Source organism: Amblyomma americanum, chromosome 4 (assembly GCF_052857255.1).
Source record: "Amblyomma americanum isolate KBUSLIRL-KWMA chromosome 4, ASM5285725v1, whole genome shotgun sequence".
Taxonomy (NCBI): Eukaryota; Metazoa; Arthropoda; class Arachnida; order Ixodida; family Ixodidae; genus Amblyomma; species Amblyomma americanum.
The window spans coordinates 63,242,888-63,265,713 of record NC_135500.1 but is presented as its reverse complement, the minus strand read 5'-3'; the positions used below and the strand labels follow the sequence as shown (position 1 = coordinate 63,265,713).

Genomic DNA, 22,826 nt, shown 5'->3' with positions numbered 1-22,826 from the left:
CGGCATGTACTGCGAAGGCAAGATAGCCGAGTGGATTTCAAGAGAAAGTAATCGTTGCAGGGGCGGCAAAAAGTTAGGTTGGCGGATGAGATTGAGAAGTTTTCAGGGATACGCGGTGGCCGCAGTTGGAAAATGACATGGTTAATTGGAGAGACATGAGAGATGCCTTTGCCTTGCAGTGGGCGAGGTCAGGCTGATGATGATGACGATACCCTAGGGGAAGGCACGCACACCTAGTTTTAATGCGTTTTTACGGTTATGTCCGCTAGTGACTAGGCTGAATCAGATGAAATCTAGCAGCCAGAGCACATAAATGTATTCGCCACAATGCAGCAATGTTTTGTTACAATCTTTGATGGCGGCACTGAGATTAATACATTCAAGAAATAACCATGTCGGCCGACGCTATGAAGTTGTGCTTGAGACATCGACAAACTCCGAAACAGTCACGTGACGCGAGGATCGTGCCTTGACACTATGACACTATGCAGGAGTTCTTCAGACCAGAAGCAGTACTTTGTTTCCGATTGATTCAAGTAAGACAAAGCATTATTCGGGGGCCAGCGGAAAATCTTTGCTTTCTTTGGGTCGACTCCCTGTTGTGGGCACACTGCCCCGAGCACATATGCCCCTCTGTACGGCCTAGGCGTCTTTCTCGAGCCTGATGAGTTCCAGGATGCCCTCCTCCATGGTCTTGACGGCGTCGTACTCGGTGAGGCCCAGGCGGCGCTTGTTGGAGATGTCGTAGACGCCGCCTTCGCTCTTCGTGTGCTCGCCACGGGTGCCTACGGTACAGCAGGCACTTTTGCATGACATCAAAAATGTGGCACACTTAAGCCGCTAGTGAGTTTTGACGTCACACTTTAGCAGCAAACTATCGCCATTATTGTTGTGAAGCTCTACAAAGGTGGGCGAAGAAAACAATTCGGCACATACACTTAAGACTGCTTACATGCGGCAATGCGAAAGCATTACTGTGCCTGATTGCATTAATCTGACCCATTCACACACGCGCGTATGACACCACCACCCGGAACGCTGTACTACGAAGGGTTGCATCAGAATTTTGATACAAAAGACTGGGAAGGCATACAATTGCAGTTGCATATCTCGCGAGTTAATGAAATTGTAGTCGAAATAAAGCGGAAGAAATGGGCTTGGGCAGGGCATGTAATGAGAAGGCAAAATAACCGCTAATCCTTAAGGGCAAGAGTGGATTCCAAGTGAACCCAAGCGTAGCAGGCGGCAGCAGAAAGTTGTGGGCGGATGAGATTAAGAAGTTTGTGGGCATACGGTGAGCGCAGCTGCAAAAGGACCGGGTTAATTGGGGAGACATGGGTGAGGTCTTTGACTTGCAGTGGGCGTAGTCATGAGGATGATGATGATGTCGGACGTTCTAATCCCTGTCGCCAGCTAGGATTTAACTTGACTAGAACATTTGAGCTATATGCAGTGAAAAATGAGACACTACCCAGAGCGCTGCACGACAAACGGTGGCGCCACAATTTTGGTACGAATGTAGTCGGGAAAACTGGCGACACACACACACACACACACACACACACACACACACACACACACACACACACACACACACACACACACACACACACACACACACACACACACGCACACGCACACGCACACGCACACGCACACACACACACACACACACACACACACACACACACACACACACACACACACACACACACACACACACGCACGCACGCACGCACGCACGCACACACACACACACACCGCCGGCGCTTCTCGTAATGGAACTAGTAATGCTTTCGCATTGAAATGACCACAGTTGGGCGTGCCTCAGAAAAACAAACGTGACAACAGCGTTTCAGGTAGCAACGCAACCCCCAGTGTACCACGGCTAAGAATAGTACGGTGTGCTGACATTGAGCCAGCCACGAACATGCAGCACTCTGTTGCGGTCATGATTCTCAGCGCAGAGTTCAAGCACGGCAAAGTGCAGCAGGACGCACTGTCACCACAGGTTTAGGCTGCGTCAGAGACGACAGCTTGGCCATCCTTGAGGTTAAAGAACTTTTACGAAATTTGCAGCTTGCGGTGTTTGATCGGAGACCATTTGTCATACGTGTGTGACCGTCATTTTTTACGCGTTATTCTTTCGTTTGCTACTCACCTCTGACTTGCAGGTCGTACTTGGCGGCAATGCCCTCGAGCCTCGACATATCGGCGGACAGCTTGGGCACCTTGATGTGCACACTGGCTCGGATGGTGGTGCCCAGGTTGGTGGGGCAGAAGGTCAGGAAGCCGAAGCGGTTGTCTCGGGAGAACGGCAGCTTCTTCTCGATGGCTTTAACGCCCTTCACTAAACGGGTGAATACCTGCCGGTTTCGAAGAGCGCTAAGCGTAAACGGTTTATAGTCATGAAAGTCGGTGCTACGAACCGCAGCAATAACCGCGACAACGAAAAAAAACGAACTTGTAGCGCAGTAAGACTTGAACGTCTTTTTACACAATTTCACCATATCAACTCGTCAATGGAGCGCAGGATGAAGTCTCCTCGCACGAGTGTATAGATGCTGTATTTTGAAAGAAAATACAGCTCGAGCTGGATACCTAGGTACGCGCATATGTAATGCTTATTTTGTAATATTATGATAATTAGAGTAAAGTTCAAATCCTCTGAAAGTGCAGTGATTATATCATACTTCGTCCAATTTACTACTATTCATTTAAAGATCATATTTGTGACTTAAATATTCATTTATACTAACTACATAATTAATTAATCAGCTATTCTATTAATTACTCCTATGATCTATGATTGACAGTTTGCGCCGACACGCTCTGCCGACAGGTCCTGTACACGCCACTCATGAGACGACATGCTTTCGCAATAATACTCATGATGTGGCCTTCGTTCATTGTGCCTTCTATTGGTGACAGTTAGAGATTACGACAGATAAACGCATGCGCATTCAGGCCAAACACACAGTGTTGCCCAGGTAAGCCGCAGCCATGGGAGAGGTGTCAGCCGAAGTGCGGAAGTCTAGAAAGCGTGCCAGCTGTGATGAAGTGGTCCAGGCATCCCTGACAGTGAGGGAATTTAGAGGGGACGGCTAAGACACTGTGCTGCTAGTTTGTCTCCACGTGGAGAAGAGTAGCGATAGTCTTGCCCCCTTCTCCTACCCTCCAAAAGCTCTCACGTTCAATCCCATACGGACACTAGGGCACATACCCAGGGGTTGGACGAGAGCGCCTACTAGCCGGCGCAATGTAACGTACAGCTCCGACAATCTTGGCTATCATCTCAGCTGTTTTCGCCTGCGCCTATTACCTGTTATCTGTACGCAATCACGCAGACATCCAACAAAGGCAAAGGGTAAGGAGTTATCGTTCCGCGGTTGCATGCATGACGTACTGTGCACGGAGCACATACGTCCTACCCAGCGGATCATGACGTCGCGACGCAGCTGCTATAGCGTTTGGTCGAATTGCACAAAACATGCTTCCAGTATCTCAGCTTTGAAGAACGGGAAGCATTAGAGAGAAAGTAACGTCGTTTATCGTGGGCTGATGCAATTACAACAGCCTTGCGTCTCATATCCTTCCGATCACTTGTGCCATAACTTCGACCTGTCTGCACGCTGCTCGGAAGGTAAAGAGCTCAGACTTGTTTCGCAATGCAAACTTTTGGGGAAAATAATGAAGTGTAGCTCGGCCGCACGCCGAGAGTCTCCAAGCGAAAAAGGAACGTCCTGCACACCTCCTTGATGTTGCCGCCCTTCTGCATGGAGATGATTCGCAGGTGGTCCTCCTCGTTGACCCACACCAGGAAGGTCTTGGCGTCGTTGTGGAAGATTCCTCGTCCCGTGGGCCAGAAACGACAAGAGTTGGCAGCCTGGAGGAACCGGTCGCCCTCCTTGAACAGGAAGTGGTCGTCGATCAGCTGCTGCTGAACTTTTTTGCTCATGCCCGTCAGCGGATAGTAGGTGCCGCTCAGCTCGCCTTCCAGCGACTCGAGTACGGCCACCACCTTCTTCTCCATCTCCTTGTACTGGGACTCGGTCAGACACGGGTTGAACGGGTAGCCCTGCAAAGCAAAGCAAGGACCTGCCGCGTCGAAGTCTCGTTTTCCGTGCGTTTTCCGCTCAGAGAACGTGCTACAAGGAGGACACACAGTGACTGCAACAACTCGGACGGTGAACTTGGCGTTTTATGCTTAACCTTTTCAATTCAATTCAATTCAAATTTATTTGCCACCATGGTACAGATGATGGCGGGGACCCGTAGTAAAAGCCGAACCTTCGATCTGCTTACATTATACCGGCAGCGATAACATCAACTACTAAAGTAGTCAATGTTGATTCTCAACGCAGAACGTGTTTCAAGCAGCCTCAAGGAGCAGCAGCAACTGCTGTTTAAATGCGACTGGAGTAATAGACGATGGGCGTTTGATGAAAGGAGACGCAGTGCTAAACAAACTGCGGCCCTCCTGGAAATCTTATCGACGCCCCATAAGCACTCAGTTTCGTATGCGACCAGTTTTCTTCGCCGAGACATGAACGCTTGTTGGCGCCCGTTGTCCTCTGCGGACAGCGTATAGAATCGATTGCATGGATATCAATGCACACGCCAGTGTGCCTAACCTGCGAGCTTCGTTCACTTCCCACTGCGGGCCAATGAATGTTTAGGCTGCAGTGATGTGGGCTTTGGTCAATACAAGGCACCCACCTGGAGGGAGCGGGCGCAACGGATCCGGGTGGACACGACAAAGTCGTTTGTGGGATCAACGTTCTTGAGCGAGCTCAGGTCACCAAAATTTGTGGGCGGGTGCCGATCGGTGGGCTTGAACCCCTTGTGGTAGTCCTCGATCACCGGGTTGAACAGGTCGGCGAACAAAGTGTAGGACTCGGCGTCCGGAGCGTAGATGCCCACACCGCTGTCCAAATTTTCAATGCCTGCGACATAAGTGCCGAGTGTTAACGGGTGTCTTGGCTGGATGTGTTGAAAATGGGGAATCCTGAATATTTGCAGGACTAGAGCCTACGAATTGGCGTGGAATTCTAGCATAGCCGGCTCATTGAAACCAAAAGCCAAGTTTCACTGCTAGGCAACGACAGACTGCCAACAACTCTGTTATGCCAGTCAAAAAGGCGTCTTGGTCTCAAGTTAGCTGAGCCTAATGTCCGTAAATGTAGTTGCATACAATATGTTTATTGTTTCTATAGAAAGAAACAAAGGAAAATGCAATAAAAATAGCAAAAACCAACTTCGTCATCGGGAGGCAGATTGGCTCGGATAGCTGACTTCAACTGCGTTTCTCAATGCTTTAGATTCCCATTCGTAAAATCTGCGGAGTATGCATTTTGGGTTTTGCTGATAAAACCTCGTGTATAACACCTTAAGAGATAGAAAACTGGACTGTTTAGTTTTCGTCACGAATGAGAGGTGAACATACAGCTTCCATAGTGCACGCGCAGATGGGACAAAAACTGCATCAGCCTGGTACGGCCGCGTGCTGGGAAAGTGGCACATCGTTGCTTGCAAAAAAGCGCTATAAAACATTCAATTCCTACCGCCAAACTGTCGCCTGTCGACTTACAATCAGCTGCGTTTTTTTTTGGTTTCATGGTCACCCTTACAAAAATTTCTTCATACGGTAGATAGACTGCCCATAGAGCCTAAGATATTCTATAGAAAAATCATATCGACTGGTCTGTAGGCAATACAAATTATATAGACCATCTAAAGATAATCTATAGATTTATGACGATACACTTTTACTAGACATTTTTTTTCTATGAACAACACTGACTATTAATAGACAAAATTAAATATCGATAGGAAGGCAATAGAGTATATAAGAAGTGTATAGACAGTATATAGAACATTTTTGTAAGGGTGAAGCATCACAAAGGCTCGTTTCACGGCGCTTTCTCAATACTTCGATTGCCAGAGCATCGCTTGCAAGAATAACAATCTAGTCACCAGGGGTACCGCGCCACATAACGTCACGTCACGCAACTTATCTAGCTCACACTTTGTTTTCAGGCGCAACAAAGAAGTGGGACAGGGACTAGAGCAGCGTCCAACGCTTGATTTGCAAACTGAAATTAAGTTGCCACGCTTTAGTGCTTCCCCAAGATGCCTTGTTGCTGTTCACCTCTGTCACGTCAGTAGGCGAGCACCAATTCCCTCCTGTAGCAGGCGATTATTATTGGTATCCTTTGTGTCTTTGTCATGTTCGAGAAAGGCACTCTTATAATCGCCGCTGCGCTTGTTCTCAGGGCACGTTGCTACGTTTCTCGTCTTGAGAACCGCTCCGTAAATTACCAGCATTCACTAAATGATGCTCTGCCATTAAACAGGCATCGCACTCTCACAAGTTCCGCTTAAAGAGAGAACCTCCTTGTTTAGTGTAAAATATATCTGCCTGCTCTTCACACCATTCAAAATAGGGCAGCCCGATTCATCTCTAAATCTACAACAACCATTCAAGCGTCACTTTCTTTGCAATACTTCGTCATCTTTCTTTGCAATACTAAGGCATACACCGTGACATCGCTTTACTAACATTATTTCACAAGTACGTGCACTCCAATACATCATCCTCATTTCACCTAGATGTCCCATCTCGCACATCCACAAGATTGCACAATCATATCAGTTTTACACGAATCTATAGTGACACATTAGCTTTCAATTCAGCGAGCTATCAGATTATGGAATAACCTCCCAGAGAACATCGCCTCACTTTCTTACCCTGACACCTTCCATCACCAACTCATTGCACATTTCACTGAAGCCATCTTAACATGTTGATGCAATCTCTTTTACGTTTTCTGTTACGCATTTCGTTTACTTTTTCTCTTTTTGTTTGTATTTCTGTTTTCAAATTTTGTTGACACTAGTAAACGCACCATGTGCTTTTTAATTTTTTTTTGTCATGTACTGTGTCCACTTTTTTGGATTTATTTTGGTGTTTATATGTCAACTTTACGTTTACTTATCATGCCTTCCTATTTCGGTGTTCCTATGTCAACTGCTCTGTATTATATTGAGGTGTTTAAAATTTTTACTGATCATGTATAGTGCCTTGTTTTCCTGTTTTTGCTTGTCCCCTTTTAAATTTGATCATGATGTTTTGCTGCCCCCCTTACACAATGCCCTATGGGCCTATAAGGTAGTTCAAATAAATAAATAAATAAATAAATAAATAAATAAATAAATAAATATAGCTCAGTGCTGTCTTCCCACCTTCCCACTGTTCACTGCTGTGAAGTGTTGTGTGTAGGCTCCACTCAGCTCTTCTATATGAGTTAGAATGCTTTGTATTGCATGTGCACGTAAAAGCGAAAATTTGCAGAACCGTTTTGTGCTAGTGGAAAATGACAAAAAGGCGGGCAGCAATGTGAAATAAATTAAAGGGGAGTGGTGAAAAAATTGGAATGAGATTTAGGTAAAATAAAGTATTCGGAATTATCACGTCTAAATTAAGAGCTTCATGACGTCACCCGTGTTACGAAAGGGCCGAGCAGATCGATAACCACAATCGATATTCATGATAATTCTAGTAACGCAGGCTTACGATAACATCCTCACAGGATTAACTAGCAATAGAGCACTTGCCTCTCTGATTAGATAGTTTTTCTTCAGTGGCGTTTGTAGCGATTTGCTTCGAACCGGCCCTAACGGAGGCTGAGGAAAAGATTTGCTTTGCACCAAGAGGTTAAGTTGAAGGCAGTGTTCTTAAGAGGGCACGCTGTTAAATTAAAGCGTCAACGAATGGGCCGTGGATACGTAGCAAGCAACATTTGCGTTGTCATTGAGAAGCTGTCGTGCACCAATGGGCCGTAGACACTTCAATTTGATGTTCTCCCAGAGAGATGCTCGTCGTTTTGTACTATGTCACGAGCACTACAGTAATCGTCATGAGCAACTAATTGTACAGGCAACTACCCTTATTTCGAAAGTAGCGTGCCAAAGGTGGTGCAAGTTTTAATGAAAGTTGTGGTATGTTTTCGGTAACAAATTTTCTGTGATAATAAAATTTCCTTGATTTAATAAATTGTTGCCGTGCTTGATGTTGATGCAGTTACCAGTTCATTTGCGAAATGTGGTCAACTACTACTGCCCCCCTTTAAATTCCTTCACTTAGCCTTAGAACGACTAATAAGTTTGAACATTTTATTCCTCTACGTACTGCGTTCATTTGGAGCCAGTGTCTTCTTCTTTGAAGAGGAACGCCACTAATGCCTATCCCAGCAGACGTCAAGGATCTGAGCACGACCATTCTTGAGATGAAATACTGTTTGCATTAAAAGCATACTGACAAGGTAAAGAGAGTGTCAAATGTTTTTACCGGAATCCGTCAAGGCGGAGTAGAATTTGTAATCAGGGAGTGGTTACTCACTGCCGTGCACCCAAGTGCAGCCGTGCGGCTACAAAGAAAAGCTATATAGCTTCTACACAAAGTTCGTAACAGGGACTACCGTTGCACCGGAGCAGTCAGACTACTAATTGAGGTAACGGGGACGGCTAGCATACGGTAGGGTGAGAGCATTATTATTATTATTATTATTAAATAACTTGAAGTGGGAAAATTGATATAGTCGCTCTCGCCCTACCATAAGCTGGCCGTCCCGTTAGCTAAGTTAGTACAGTGACTGCTCCGGTGAAGCGGTGGTCCCGGGTTCAAACCCTGGACCAGTACGAATTTTTCTTTAACTACAAAATATCTGTGGAAGCTGTACAACTTTTCCTTTGTAGCCGTATGGCTGCGCTTGAGTGGATGCCAAGAGTATTTACTCCCTTGTTATTAAAGAGAGCGTTTTCGCTCTAGTGTTGAAAGCGCTACGCTTCGACGCGGTGGGATATTCCCCTTCTGATGCTCAGCATGGAAGGCCCACGTCTTTGCTTTGGTGCTACCACCAGGTCTCACCAGACTGGATGACGTCCAGGAGAGTGGCGCCCATGCCGGTCTTGCGGTTCTTCAGCTTGTCGAAGACCTCCTTAGTGAGGTACTTCTTGAGGAGAGACTTGCAGTCCCTGGCATCCTGCAACTTCCGGAAGCCGGCCTCAAGCTTGTCGAGGATTGCCCTGTCCACACCTCCTCCGCGTCCCCTGGCGTTTTCCGTGGATATTCTGGGAAGATCAGTCGGCAAGCGTTGCGTCAAGGTTCTGCGAGACACTACAAGTGAGCGAACGGCGCCTTTTGCGATGTCGAAGAGGACGGCGTGATAGCTGCTAACGAAACCTGGATGCATGTTGAGCAATACTGTTTGCATTATGCAAAGCAAAGAGGCTTTCAAAGTTTGCCCACATGCGCATCCAGCGGGCCTAGAGGACGTCCGCATTAATCCGCGTCAGAAGTCAACTTAACTCACTTGTTCGTTCAAAGCACCTCTGGCGTGAGATTTTTTTAAAAACTTAAGCTTATTGAACCCATGTGTCACCGGTTCAGTAAAGGATTGACACAAATGTAAGCCACGTATATGACTTTATATTATCCGCTAGGCCAGCCCGCTTAGAGCAGGTAAATGTGTATTGTTCTACACGTATGTCACCTGAAGCAGAATTGAATGCTTGCTTAGGAAACAGTGCTGGATCATACCAGAACTTTCCAGAGTTGTGACGCACTTATAATCACACCTAAAGGATAAGCGGGTCGTGCTTTATCTATTCTAAAACACGAGCACTTATTGGAAGGAACACAAGATGAAATTAAACCTCACTCACCCGCTACCACAATGATGTGCATATGTAAGCTTGGATTTCACACCTACAGAGCAAGCCGCTGCGATGGCTCAGTGGTTATGAAACTCGGCTGCTGACCTGAAACACGCAGGTTCGATACTTGCCGCGCCGGCCGCATTTCGGTGGAGGCTGTATGCTAGAGGCCCTTGTAGAGTGCGATGCCAGTGCAGGTTTAGAACCCCAGGTGGTCGATAATATCCGGAGCCTTTCACTACGACGTTCGTCATAGCCTGACCCGCTTTGAGACGTTAAACCCTATTAACCAAACCAAACTAAACATTAAAAGCCTTTGCTCGCCTCACCGCACCGTTGGCGGAGGCGTTTCTATTACAGTCTAGAAAACGGAACGTGAAGTAGGCTGCAGACGGACAGTTTATTGCATGAAAAAGAACCAAGAGACAATCGTAACTAATTATCAGGAGGAGTGCAGTGAGCCTGATATTGAAGTGACAAAAGAATCTCCAGTTCACGTGAGATAACACTGGGATAAAATAACCGGAATGGGGAGAATATGTTGTGTGAAGAGGGACAGATCAGACACTTCAGACAAATAACATGAGATGCATGAAAAGATCGGTAAGCGCGCAAGATAACGCCATCATTGTCGCCATATAAAAAGGGTACGTCAACATGTGCAAAGCGTATGTTGCGCCGGCAAACAAATGTGGCCGCTGTAGAAGGAAAGGCGGGATAGACATTAACGTGGGTGACTGGAAAGACTGGATACAGACATAACAGTGACCGCGGTAACATACTGTGGAGTTGCACACAGATAGAAGCATTGCTACTCAATGTCGTATCAAAAAGCAGCGAACCATCCTTGGCGACCGGTGGAACAATACAGGTGTCATAGGCGAGCCTCACGCGTATCATGCTCACTGCACTCCTCCTGGCACTTAGTTATGTTTTCGGTTTCCTGGTGAATATTTTCCAGTTGGCAGCGATAAGAAAAGAATAGGATATGATTTTATTACTTATCTAGGCAAAACCACTTTCCATTAGCGAGGATTAAAGATGCAACTGCAGCTTGACTACTTCTTTAACGCTGTAACCAACTGATGTAAGTATTTGGATGCCAGCGTGCTATTATACACATAAGTGCTTATGTGATGCCTAGCAGCTGGAGACTGAGAGCTACGTGCGAATAAATAAGGCCTAATATCTTCACGATTGCAAACGGAATTTACATTTTGGTTGAAACTGAGATACAAAAGCGGTATACATTGAGTGGAGCTCAGCAGAAAGCTTACTCTGCGGGGCGCGCTTCAAAGACGTTGCAAAGTGAATAAAACGAAATTAACGTTTACTGAGTTCACACAGACACACGAGGGATATCAGTTATTAAAAGCAGAAGCTGGATGCGACATGTGAAGCATGGGGCTTCTTCAAGTCATTTTCGAGACCGTACCTCGATAAACGTAACTCAAGTCCGCAATGCCGTGTGTAGGATGTAATGAATGGGCCACAAGATTTCCGAACTGCTGCCGTTTCAGCGCGTGACAGCAGGACCATCTTAACGTTTAAAACCCGCGCGGGCACGTGCACAGCAACATCGTTAAAAAAAGGTATATTTTGGATGGCACAAGAGCGACGGACGTGCCTGTTGTTGGGTGAATCCGGCGCACAGAAGCGGATGCACCTATGACAGGGGCAGCAGCCCAGGGCGAATCCCAAGAATTTCTGCATGGCCGAAGACTTTGGACGGGCCGTGGCGCGAGATTGAGTGCATTCAGGCCCCGCAAAAAGGAACAACCGCAGGCGGAACGCCGAATTTAGGTGCCACGCGACACTGGGGCCTCGGAGGAGGCGTTCCCGAAGCAGCCATCGCAAAACTAAGGCTTCTTCTTCATTCTTTTGTCTGCGCAGGGCACGAAATCTGCAAACGTCTTCTTTCTTTGTATTGGGAAGATCACGCACCCTGGTGTAAGTGCAGCCGCGTTCGTCGGAAAGCTATTCATTGTTGATGCACAGGTACGCGGAAGCAGAAAGCTAGCACTGACAACGCGAATAGTTTTGGACTTCGGAACTTCTTAGCTGGGCAGAACTATCGCTGTAACGCCATGCCGCATGCTACGAGGAAAAAAAAAGAGAAAACGAACATGAAAAAATCAAACTTGACAGTACTGGTAATCTTTCCCGTATGCTTTGCCTCATCGGCTTCTGCTCATGGAAGAGGTGGCAAATTGTCGTCTTCTAATTCCTTTGGTTTGTGGGCTTTAACGTCCCAAAGCGACTCACGCTATGAGGGGCGCTGTAGGGGAGGGCTCCAGATAACTTCGACCTCCTGGGGTTAACGTGCGCTGACATCGCGCAGCACACAGGCCTCTAGCATTTTGCCTCCATCGAAACCGTGGTATCGAAACCGCGCCTTTCGTTTTGGCAGCTGAGCACCTAACCCCTGAGCCTCTGTGGCGACTATGTCTTCTGAGTAGACGTACTTCTGCTATGTGCTCTTTAAGACAAAAAAAAACAGGAAAGTAGTCCTCTAAATCTCACGTGGCGGCTGGGACAAGCGGGCTTTGTGTTGGGTTGGTGTTTTCGTGGCCGGACATGGGCACAGTTGCCCTCCAAGGTCGTGGCGCTCCATTTACAAAGAGAGAGATTTGCAGTGCGCATCCGTTATTTTTTTAGCACTTCTATCAGATGCAATGAAGCGAGATCCGAAGCTCAGCGAGTGCGATGTCGCAATGCGGTGCTGCGCTTCAACGCGTGAAGCTAAATTTGGTGTTAACTCCATGCCAGAGATCAATAAGAATTCACAAAGAGAACTCTGTAGCCATGTTCACTCATATTGTCTCTTCAATTTAGAGCTACAAAATTTGTTTTAATACAGATTTAACTCAATTTACTGCACTTCACAATGGCGGGATATTTTAACTTTTTTTTTTGGCGTTTCACCTATACTTTCCGTACTGTAGGTTTAAAAATGGTGACCAATAACTTATCGTGCATTCTTAGGTTGCTGCAGTGAAGTTACTTTTTCCCAGATAGTTAAGCTTAGTATGTTGCTATGGATGGTTTGCAAGAGAATGTTTGAGAAGCATGGAGCATAATTAGCTAAAATGGTTAACACTTGCATTGCCACCCACAGTCATCTTGTAGTTGCGTCTCGTCAGAATAGTCCTAAGCCGCAAATTGTGTCCAGGACAATTTTGGAGTGTGGAAGTGCACAGCCCTTGCGGCCACTTCAATCTCCTCTCAGTAAACGTTAACTCCATACGTGCAGTCGAGGCAGTATTCCTAGTCGCTGGATGCGATTATTCGTACGTCGGCTTAAAATGCGTAACGACCTTGAAAATTAGGGCGGTTGACATAAAGAAAAGATTTATTTTGACGTCCTTGACAGTGTCGTCACATATTCCTGGAACCAACGCTAAATGAAAACCATCACAGGGCTGATGGGTCAGCAGTGCGCCTGAACTTGTAGGGCTGCCATAGGACGGCAAAAAAGGTACTTACTTTTGAATAAGGGTAATGTAGCGTTTCCCCGTATCGCCAGGCATCATCGTGCGGCTTCGTATAAGGAGGACGGGGATGAGAAAGGACGGAGTAAAGGATTAGTTGATAAGGATAAACGCGTGACAGGCTACGATGCTATGAAACCAGCAAGCAGGATCGCTCTATGGTAAATCTGTCTCAATTTCGCCTTCTGGTTGCGGTCTGCTAACGAAATATTACATGCTAGAAATTGTTGCAGGAGAAAAATTTGGATGTATGGTAAGTAAACTTAGAAATACATGCCATCCTAAAAATTCTTGATCTTTGTAAGGAGTTAGTGTGCTCTGTTCGAAGTCGTTCTCAAATGAAGCCTTCAGAAATAGCTTCTACAGTAGCTCAGAACACATGCTTTCAGTTTGCGACTTTTAAATTTTTTTCGGCATGATATTACTAATTATCAAAGAGGAAATTGTCCTGCGTACGCTACGAAAGTGTCATATGCCACAAAAGTGGCTTTTCAAGAAGCAGTCCTGACAGAGTGTTGTGCCAGTCAGACATGTCACGTAATCGCAGAGAAACCCGTCCACCTGTGCTCTGTGGCATCCTGTGCTCTGTGGCATCCTGTGGTTTTTAAAGCAGTGTTTCATTACTTGAAGGGAATACCAGTCCCTGTCAAAATCTACGCGCCCTTATTCACCGTGAAATATTTGGTGATATCAAAAAAAAATTCTCTCGGGACTCTTAGAAGTGTCGAACGCTGCCTATTTAAGAGCTGCCCATTTTTTTTTTTGCGCCGAGCCTAATATTGCGCAATGCGCATATTATGAAGGCTAAAACACTGAATTGTCGAGTTACACATTTGGCGTTTACAGCAGCATATTTTCCCGGCTTAATTTGTCAACACAACTACATCTTACCACGACGGCCGTTCAATACGTGCGGCGATACACGAGTGCAGACGACTTTCGTAGCGTAGTGTCGCCATACGCTTGGGTCAAATTTCGCAAGCTTAAACGGCAATAACAATAGTTATACACTGCCAGGAGTGATGCGGCGTAGAGGCGGCCTAGCTGAGCTGTCTGCGAAGCATGAGATGACGAAGCGACCTTCATTTTGGGCGGTGTGGGGGCACTTGGGTTCACCGTTTCGCAAGACAATGTTCAGAAGGGAGTTCTGTCTATCGTCCTGAGTAACTCTGAATGTCTCTACTTGAAATTGAGGGTAAGCTAGAGAATCCAGTTCTTCATCGACGGCCTATTCACACAGAACGTCTGAAAAATAAGGGCCGCTATCGAGTTTCTAGTCAGTTCTGCGAATGCTGTCACATACACATTTCGGTTTTGGTTTTAGGAGCGTAGTTCTCGAGATCCGCCAACGTACGAAGCATTGCCTGGACGATATAATTAATGACTAGGGTATTTGAGTGCCCTATGACAAGTCTTTGCAGGACGATACTCCTCCTGCTAAAATCTCATAGGAGGCTTTTCAGGCCAGGTTGCAAGAAAGTAAGGATGCATCTATCGCGCATGCCCCTTAACGGAATCGCCAACTCGACGCCCACTCTGGGTGTACTCCACTGTGTTCACAACGGCAGAGGCTATGAAAGAAAAGCTGTGCCGAGACATTTGCTTTCAGGACAGCGGTTCGGAGGAAAAGCATAGAACTGTTGAATCACAGGCGACAAATAGCCTTGGAAGTACTCCTCAAATGCTCAACTACGTACGAGTGGGAACCAAACTAAACGTTATGGAAGTAACTAAAACAAGCTTTCCTGGCACGTCAAGAGTGTCTAGAGAGCTTTGCTTGTGGAGTCTGTTAGGTTGAGTCAGCAATTTTGGCGGGCTGGTATGTAGTATACTATGTTGTGTTATTAGCAATCATGGTTCTTGAGCACGGGACTGAGATTCTGGGCCGTCTACGCTGTCGCTAAACGTTTCCACGCCTAATGGAGAACTCGCTTTCTAAAGCCGGTGGGCAACAAAACTTCATTGTTTTGGCACATTATGTGCAGGACTACAATTACTTCTAGGTCCTCGGATGTTGCAACGACCGAAACAGCACGTTCACTCAGGAATGGCTTTAGTTCGCCTCTGTCGCGACCCCATACATGTATGCTGTCGCCTAGCGGACATCTGTTGATTGGAGACCTGTCCGAGCATCATATAGACATCACTTTCTACTGGTAGTGCTGCATTCCATGTGTGGGTGGGAGAACTGAATCTGCGTCGTAGTAAAAACCCTTGAAATACTACTTTACCCAGCGCACTGCACACAAAGGGAAATAATTTCGCCTGTATTGGCTAACCCTTGTTTCCTGAATCCGAAGGACATATATGCTAACTTCCCGATTCAACAGGCCACATGAGTAAAATCACAAAGATGCCTCTTCGGTCCTCCTAAACAAGAGAGTTAGTTCAGTACCTTATTATATTCTACCCACCAGTTCACTGCCGCGCGGTGCCCTCTCATGCTTCGCATCTAAATTGGTGTGGCCAGCTAACTAATGAAAATAGTAGGCGGTTCATGGAAGGCGGTGCACGGACCTTCCTTTGCCGCGGCTGGATTTCTTCCGTGCCGGCAGGTAATCGGACGGTTGGTCCGAGCCGCGTCGGTCCCGGCGTCCGCCCAAATCGCGACTGTCTCGCCTGTCGAGGTACTCGCCGCCTTCGCTGTAGCTCGGCCCACAGTACGTCATGCCAGACGACCTTCACAAGATCGCCGGTGAGGCGTTAAGGGCGCACGCGAAGCTACCACTACGAAAGTCATCTGCATCGTCACAGGTACGTGCAAAGTGCTGGTAGCCCAAGTAGGCGCAGCAGAGAGAACTGGCGCCAGATTCATACAAATGTTTGTATGCATTCTTGCGTACCTACCTGGCGTATGAAAGCAAAGCGCGCTAGGAGCCTCGAGAGACTTGGTCTGGAGCGCACGGAATTACTAGAGAGATTTGCCCAAAGCATGCGCGGTGTGTGTGTTTGGTCACCGAAAGCGAATTTTTCTTCCAGCTCTCCTGTTACAGCATCCGTAAATGCAGAACAGACACGTTGTTTAGTCTCTGAAGCATTGAAGTGCAGTGACCGACGGTTGTTGTCATCTTCGCAATTCGCGAATCATTATGTCGTTTTGTCCCCTGTTTGGGCTGCCATACTAGCACTTCCGCACTGCTGTGTGAGTGTACAATTTCTTGAAATTCTTGGTTTCGCTAAAAATAGAGGCATGTGTAGGAAAAACTGCCACTGCGTGAAACTATACGCCCCTGGTATTGTAGAAGATTCTTTCCTCTGCTGATCAATAATGCGCTACCGATGTACCATGCGGAGCAAGTAAGGCGACAACCATGCAAGAAGAACGGAAATCACAAAACTAATTCATGCTGCTCTCATAACTGCTGCTTAAAATTGTGCGACAGTGCTTACCGATTGTAACTACGCGCAAAACCTGAAACTTGCTTATGCTTGCTTGCTTTTTTTGCCGGCAACTTCGTATGCGTGAAAATGGATCTAGTTTTGTCTGCTTGGATTTCACACGCAGAATGACAAAGCACACGTAAAATAGGGTTAGAAATGAAGTGCAGCACTGCAGAGGCACCTGAAACGAGTGTTCAGGCCGGAACAAGGCGTGGTTTAGAAAAAAAAAATTGGCGGTTGTTTAGCTCTGGTTAAACCTGGAGTGGCGCGGTAGCTATAGCTGGCCGAGTGGAACTTGGTCACGTGAACAACCACGTGACGAACCACGTGATCAGCGACGCCGCCGGCAGCTGCTCCGCACCACGTGGCCAAGCACGTGGAAGCGTGGCGGCGCAGCCACAGGGTGGTGGCGCCGTCACGCTCAAGGCTCGAAATGCTGCCGTAATGTAGCTATCACTAAAAAAGTGCTCGCAAATGGGTTTCTCCAGCAGCGTTAATGTGTCGTCCCCTGCAGGAAGCTTCCTGCGTGCAGAGCTGTTGTGCAGTGATCTGCGACGATGAGATGCGCGTTGAAGGTCACCTTTAGCGTTGAGAGTGCGTATTTAGCTGCCCAGCTGTCTTAGTTTATGATGCCCTAACGGCGTTTGTTTCCGCTGGTTGGAGCGTGCGCGACCGTGGTCGCCTGCCTACCTCCTGCTGGCGTAAGCAGGTCCGGGACCCCCGTACATCATTGGAGGAGGTGGCGGCGGGCAGTAGCCCATCTGCGGCTGCGGCGCGTACATCATGGAGTCTGGCTGCTGCATGAACTGCTGCGGCATCATCATAGGTTGCGGGGCCATCATGGGCTGCGGCGCCATCATGGGTTGCGGCGCCATCATAGGCTGAGGTGCCATCATCATGGGCGGGGGTGCCATCATCATGGGGGGCGGTGACGGAGGCGGCGCGTACATCATTGGCGGAGGCGAGGGCGCTGTCTGCGGCTGGTACATCATAGGAGGACTGACCGGACGCATTTCCGGCTGGCTGCCACTGCAAACAGCTCATGCGGTCGAATTCGTATCCACAGACTCCCGCCACCACGCACGTCTACTTCCAGAGTCCTCTACACATGGCGCTAGCAGAACTCTTTGTGCAAGTGCAGCCATACACTACGCCTCCTTTCTGGAATCAACTACGTGGAGGCGCCGCACGGGAGCAACGGCGTCAGCAATTTGTGGCGCTCGGTGACTTTAGAGCAGCATCATCATCATCATCAGCCTTACTACACCCACTGCAGGGCCAAGGCCTCTCCCATGTCTCTCCAATTAACCCTATCATTTGCCAGCTGCATCCACCCTTTGCCTGCAAATTTCTTAATCTCATCCGCCCACCTAACCTTCTGCCGCCCCCTGCGACGCTTACTTTCTCTTGGAACCCACTCCGTTACCCTTAAGGACCAGCGGTTATCTTGCCTTCGCATTACATGCCCTGCCCAAGCCCATTTCTTTCTCTTGATTTCGACTAGGATGTCATTAACCCGTGTTTGTTCCCTCACCCACTCTGCCCGCTTCCGGTCTCTTAACGTTACACCTATCATTTTTCTTTCCACGGCTCGCTGCGTTGTGCTTAACTTAAGCTGAACCCTTTCGTTAGCCTCCACGTTTCTGCCCTGTAGGCGAGTACCGGTAAGATTATGTTGTTGTACACTTTTCTCTTGAGGGAAATTGGGAAACTGCCACTCATGATCTGCGAGAATTTGCCATATGCGCTCCACCCCATTCTTATCCTTCTAGTTATCTCCCTCTCATGATCTGGATCAGCTGTCACTACCTGCCCTAAGTAGACGTATTCCGTCACAATTTCTAGGCTCTCGCTGCCAATTGTGAACTGTTGTTCCCTTGCTAGGCTGTTGGACATTACCTTGGTTTTCTGCATGTTAATTTTTAGACCCATCGATCTGCTCTGCCTGTCTAACTCATTGATCATGATTTGCAATTCACCTCCTGTGTCACTCAGCAAGGCAATGTCATCAGCAAATCGCAGACTATTTAGGTATTCTCCATTTATTCTTATTTCCAACTGTTCCCAATTCAGGCCTCGAAATACCTGCTGTAAACATGCGGTGAACAGCATTGGCGAGATCGTGTCTCCTTGCTTGACGCCCTTCCTTATTGGAATTTTATTGCTGACTTTATGGAGGACTATAGTATCTGTGCAGTTGCTATATATATCTTCCAGTATTTTGACATAAGGCTCTTCTACCCCCTGATTACGCAATGCCTGCATGACTGCTGAGGGTTCCACTGAGTCCAATGCTTTCTCGTAATCAATGAAAGCTATATATAGAGGTTGGTTTTATTCTGCGCATTTCTCTATCACCTGATTGATAGTGTGAATATGATCTATTGTGGAATATCCTTTACGAAAGCCTGCCTGATCATTCGGTTGATTAAAGTCGAACGTTGCCCTGACTCTATTCGCGATTACCTTAGTAAATACTTTGTAGGCAACGGATAGTAAGCTGATCGGCCTGTAATTTTTCAAGTCCTTGGCGTCTCCCTTCTTATGAATTAAGATAATGTTTGCATTCTTCCAAGCTTCTGGTACAGTCGAGGTCATAAGGCATTGCGTATACAGGGTGGCTAGTTTTTCTAGCACGATGTCCCCTCCATCCTTTAACAGATCTGCTGTTACCTGATCCTCCCCAGCTGCTTTTCCCCTTTTCATTGCTTCTAAGGCTTTCTTTACTTCATCTTTCGTTACTGGCGGGATGACGCATTGCTGTGCACTGCTGTCTTTCTCATTAACGCTCTGATTACATTGGCTACTGTACAGGTCTGTGTAGAACTCTTCGGCTGCGTTAACTATCTTATCCATATTGCTAATGACATTACCCTGCTTGTGTCTTAATGCTTACATCTGGTTTTTACCTATGCATAGTTTCCTCTTTACTGTTTTTAGGCTACCTCCGTTTTTTATAGCATGCTCGATTCTCTCCATATTTAACTTCCTTATGTCGGCTACCTTGCGCTTATTTATTAACTTTGATAGCTCCGTGTGTTCTATTCTATCGGCCCTCATGTTTTGGCGCTTCTTAATCAGATCTTTTGTCACCTGAGATAGCTTCCCGGTATCTTTTCGAACTGTCCTACCGCCTACTTCTACTGCGCACTCCGTAATTATTGATGTCAGATTATCGTGCATTGAATGAACATCAAGATCGTCTTCCTCAGTTAAAGCCGAATATCTATTTTGCAGAGATATCCTAAACTCCTGTGCTTTCCCTCTTACGGCTAACTCGTTAATGGTCTTCTTCTTCGCTAGCTTCTTCCGTTCCCTCTTCAAGTCTAAGCTAATTCTAGACCTTACCATTCTGTGGCCGCTACAACGCACCTTTCCGAAAACGGCCACATCCTGAATGCCAGGTTTAGCGCATATTATGAAGTCGATTTCATTTTTAATCTCACCATTGGGGCTCTTCCAGGTCCACTTCCTGTTTTCTCGTTTGCGGAAGAAGGTATTCATGATCCTTAAATTATTTCTATCCGCGAATTCGACTAATAACTCTCCCCTGCTATTTCTAGAGCCTATCCCATAGTCACCTACCGCGTGGTAGTCAGCCTGCTTCTTGCCCACCTTCGCATTGAAGTCGCCCATCAGTACAGTGTACGGCGATTTTCCGTTATTCATTGCTGATTCTACGTCCTCATAGAAACTTTCAACGGTCTGTCATCATGGCTGGATGTGGGCATTGATGCGCAGTTAATTGGCTTCGACAAACCACAGGGCTCCAAATGTTCAAAGTAACGTATTTTGGAACGTGGCGCCCATTGGAAATTCGATAAGCGGTCTGAACAAAGCGCTGTACCCTAGTTCTAGGTAAATTTAGTTCAGTATAGTATAGTCCAGTGCTTCAGAGTTGTCGCAGTTTTATGCACATTGGTGGCAATGAAAAATATACATTGTAACCACGGTTTTAACTTCGGCTGTCTTAAAAAGCGATTAATCTGCTACACCATTTAGAAAATTACGTAGTGTTATTGGCATGCGAACATCTCGAGCCGCGTTTCCCCATAAGTAAACAATATTAATACAGAAACTGAAGTGTTAGACGTAAATGCTTACAGCTTCTGAACATGTTTGAACCATGAAGTGAATGGAACTGACATGCAATGCCTCCTTCCGCGTTCCACGCCATTAACATACAATTCTTGTTCTTTGGAACTTTCTTGAACACCTATAAGCTTAGATATAAAAAGTTGAAATCACTGGTACTTGCCTGCTTTTGCTTTTGCTGACATTGACTCGAGTCTGTGAACTGATGTCGACGTGAACGCTGCAAATGGAACAGAGTAGAGTGAATTCAATCCGAATACGCGCAATCAATAATGAAGCTTGTGGTGGTTTACAGAGGTTAGATATTTTCGCGGGAAAAGTTCAAGGACTATAGACAGCAAATTTTTCTTGCGTGTTTTCTTCTTTTGAATGATACATTATACATTAATATTGTGAGTGCGGTGCGCGAACTTTCACGTCTTTCACCTGTATATACCCATCATCGTCATCGCTCGCCTCTGTTTTGAAGATCGCGCGCAGAGTGCCAGGGTGTTCTGGAATGAAGACGCTTTGTTTAAGCGGTGGCTCACAACATTCATCAGTCACCGCCTGATATTCGATAACAACCGCTAAATGAGTTATAATTGAATTTCTTCTTGACGTTATTTCTGTTTCATCAATCTAACTATGGCTGTGACGTTTAGTTAACCATTAGATCACGTGAAGCACGAAAACGGCTGCACTATAACTGCTGTTACGTCATTTTTTCTCATTCCAGCTCTTAAGGAGGTTGGTTTAAATGCCGTGCTGAAATAAAACTACGTTTTGTCTTGAAAACTTGACCTGCATCTCGCAAGGTTATGAAAAAGTGCTAAAAGCAGCTCAACATCTGCTGCAACACTTAAAAAAAGTGCCCTATCACCGTTGAAGAAATTTTGTTTTTTAGCGTAGCTGTTATTAGATAATTCACCCTATATACGTAAGCATTAGCGTAGTAGCACGGCGGATCATGTGACCACCATGATGGTCATGTAATCTTTTGCCATGTGACGGTGGTAATCAAAAGCATAGTCGTCCATGTATATTTTTTTTCTGGGGTACTCCAAGCCTTCAGAGTGGCCCGAAAAAAAGAGCTGCCAACGTAATTTCCACGAACCAAATAAGAGGAATTGGGTTGACCGGTTGCAGAGAGATGTCTGGAGAACTATTTTCTGTAAGTAACCGAGATAGGCATATGCCTAACAGGGAATGAAGTCCACTTTGCGCTGGGTGAACCGTAGAACTTTGCAACACTTTCCAGCGTTGTCACACTGCTACGATGTCTAATTTTATCAGGCCTGCAGAGGCGCAATTCTTGAATTCTATGGCTAACGATTTCTGCCCTGAGCCATGCTGCTTGACTGCCAGGGCTTCCTGCAGGCCGTGGAAGTCAACCGCACGTCATGACACAATGCAGGAGATTGCTCGCGTTTCGTTGCTCTTATCGAGCACTACTCCGAAGGGTGTTTTTGGTGTATGGGCTCCAATGCAAGTTGCAGATTACACCACAGATCACTGCACCTTAAAGCGTTGTTTACGGTAGCTGTGCTTTGACCGAAGTGATTGTCACTAGGTACTACCGTGAGCTGAATCAAGGTGCCTAAAGCAGCACTTTCGATTTGAACGCTTTCACATGGCGTTACCAGAGGATTTCGGCGGCTGCTCAACGCTGCTTCCTGCTCCTCGCTCACCGTGAGCCGCTCATGGTTGCCGCCGCGTGTGAGCTCCTCGGTGCACCGCTGGTCGCTCGAACCTGGCCGTCGCAGGCGCCGACTAGCGAGGTTTCCTCCCGGGGCCTTCACGAACGCGTGGCTGGCGTCTTATTTTCGTTGCAGCCACCGCCGCTTTCCCGTGGGCTGGCCTTCCTCGACGAAGCGCGAGACGCGAGCGCCGATGTTAATGCTGATGCGGCCATTCCCCCTTTTTTTTATCGGGGTTAACAGCTTACCGAATCGGGTCATGAACGCAAAAAAATATTTACAAGTTAAACGATACTGAAGAATCAAAAGACCTCAGATGCTCTCAAATAGGTGCGGTGCATTGATCTAAGGGTCGATACCCACAGATGTTCTTGGTGGCGGGTTTGCCACCCTGGCTCAAGGGTCGCTTCGTCGTCTCCGCCATCTTCATAATCGGTGTCTCTCAGCCTGAGTGCCATTGCAA

General features: G+C 46.9%; 1 protein-coding gene across 4 annotated transcripts; it reads right to left on the bottom strand.

The window, feature by feature from the left end:
* Nucleotides 1–292: 292 nt before the first annotated feature.
* Nucleotides 293–22,737, bottom strand: LOC144127984 (arginine kinase-like). Of its 4 annotated transcripts, XM_077661015.1 has the most exons (10): nucleotides 22,355–22,737; nucleotides 20,848–20,904; nucleotides 17,280–17,618; nucleotides 15,726–15,887; nucleotides 13,204–13,257; nucleotides 8,930–9,132; nucleotides 4,720–4,946; nucleotides 3,752–4,078; nucleotides 2,162–2,366; nucleotides 293–785 (listed from the first exon to the last, which is right to left on the bottom strand). In XM_077661015.1, exons 1-10 carry the CDS (start codon nucleotides 22,366–22,368, stop codon nucleotides 643–645), a joined length of 1,731 nt encoding a protein of 576 aa, XP_077517141.1. In that variant the 5' UTR covers nucleotides 22,369–22,737; the 3' UTR covers nucleotides 293–642. The 4 variants fall into 4 exon arrangements, with proteins under 4 accessions (XP_077517141.1, XP_077517142.1, XP_077517143.1 ...); XM_077661016.1 differs by lacking the exon at nucleotides 13,204–13,257 and having other exon boundaries at nucleotides 8,930–9,111; nucleotides 22,355–22,736; XM_077661017.1 differs by lacking the exon at nucleotides 15,726–15,887 and having other exon boundaries at nucleotides 22,355–22,735.
* Nucleotides 22,738–22,826: the final 89 nt, after the last annotated feature.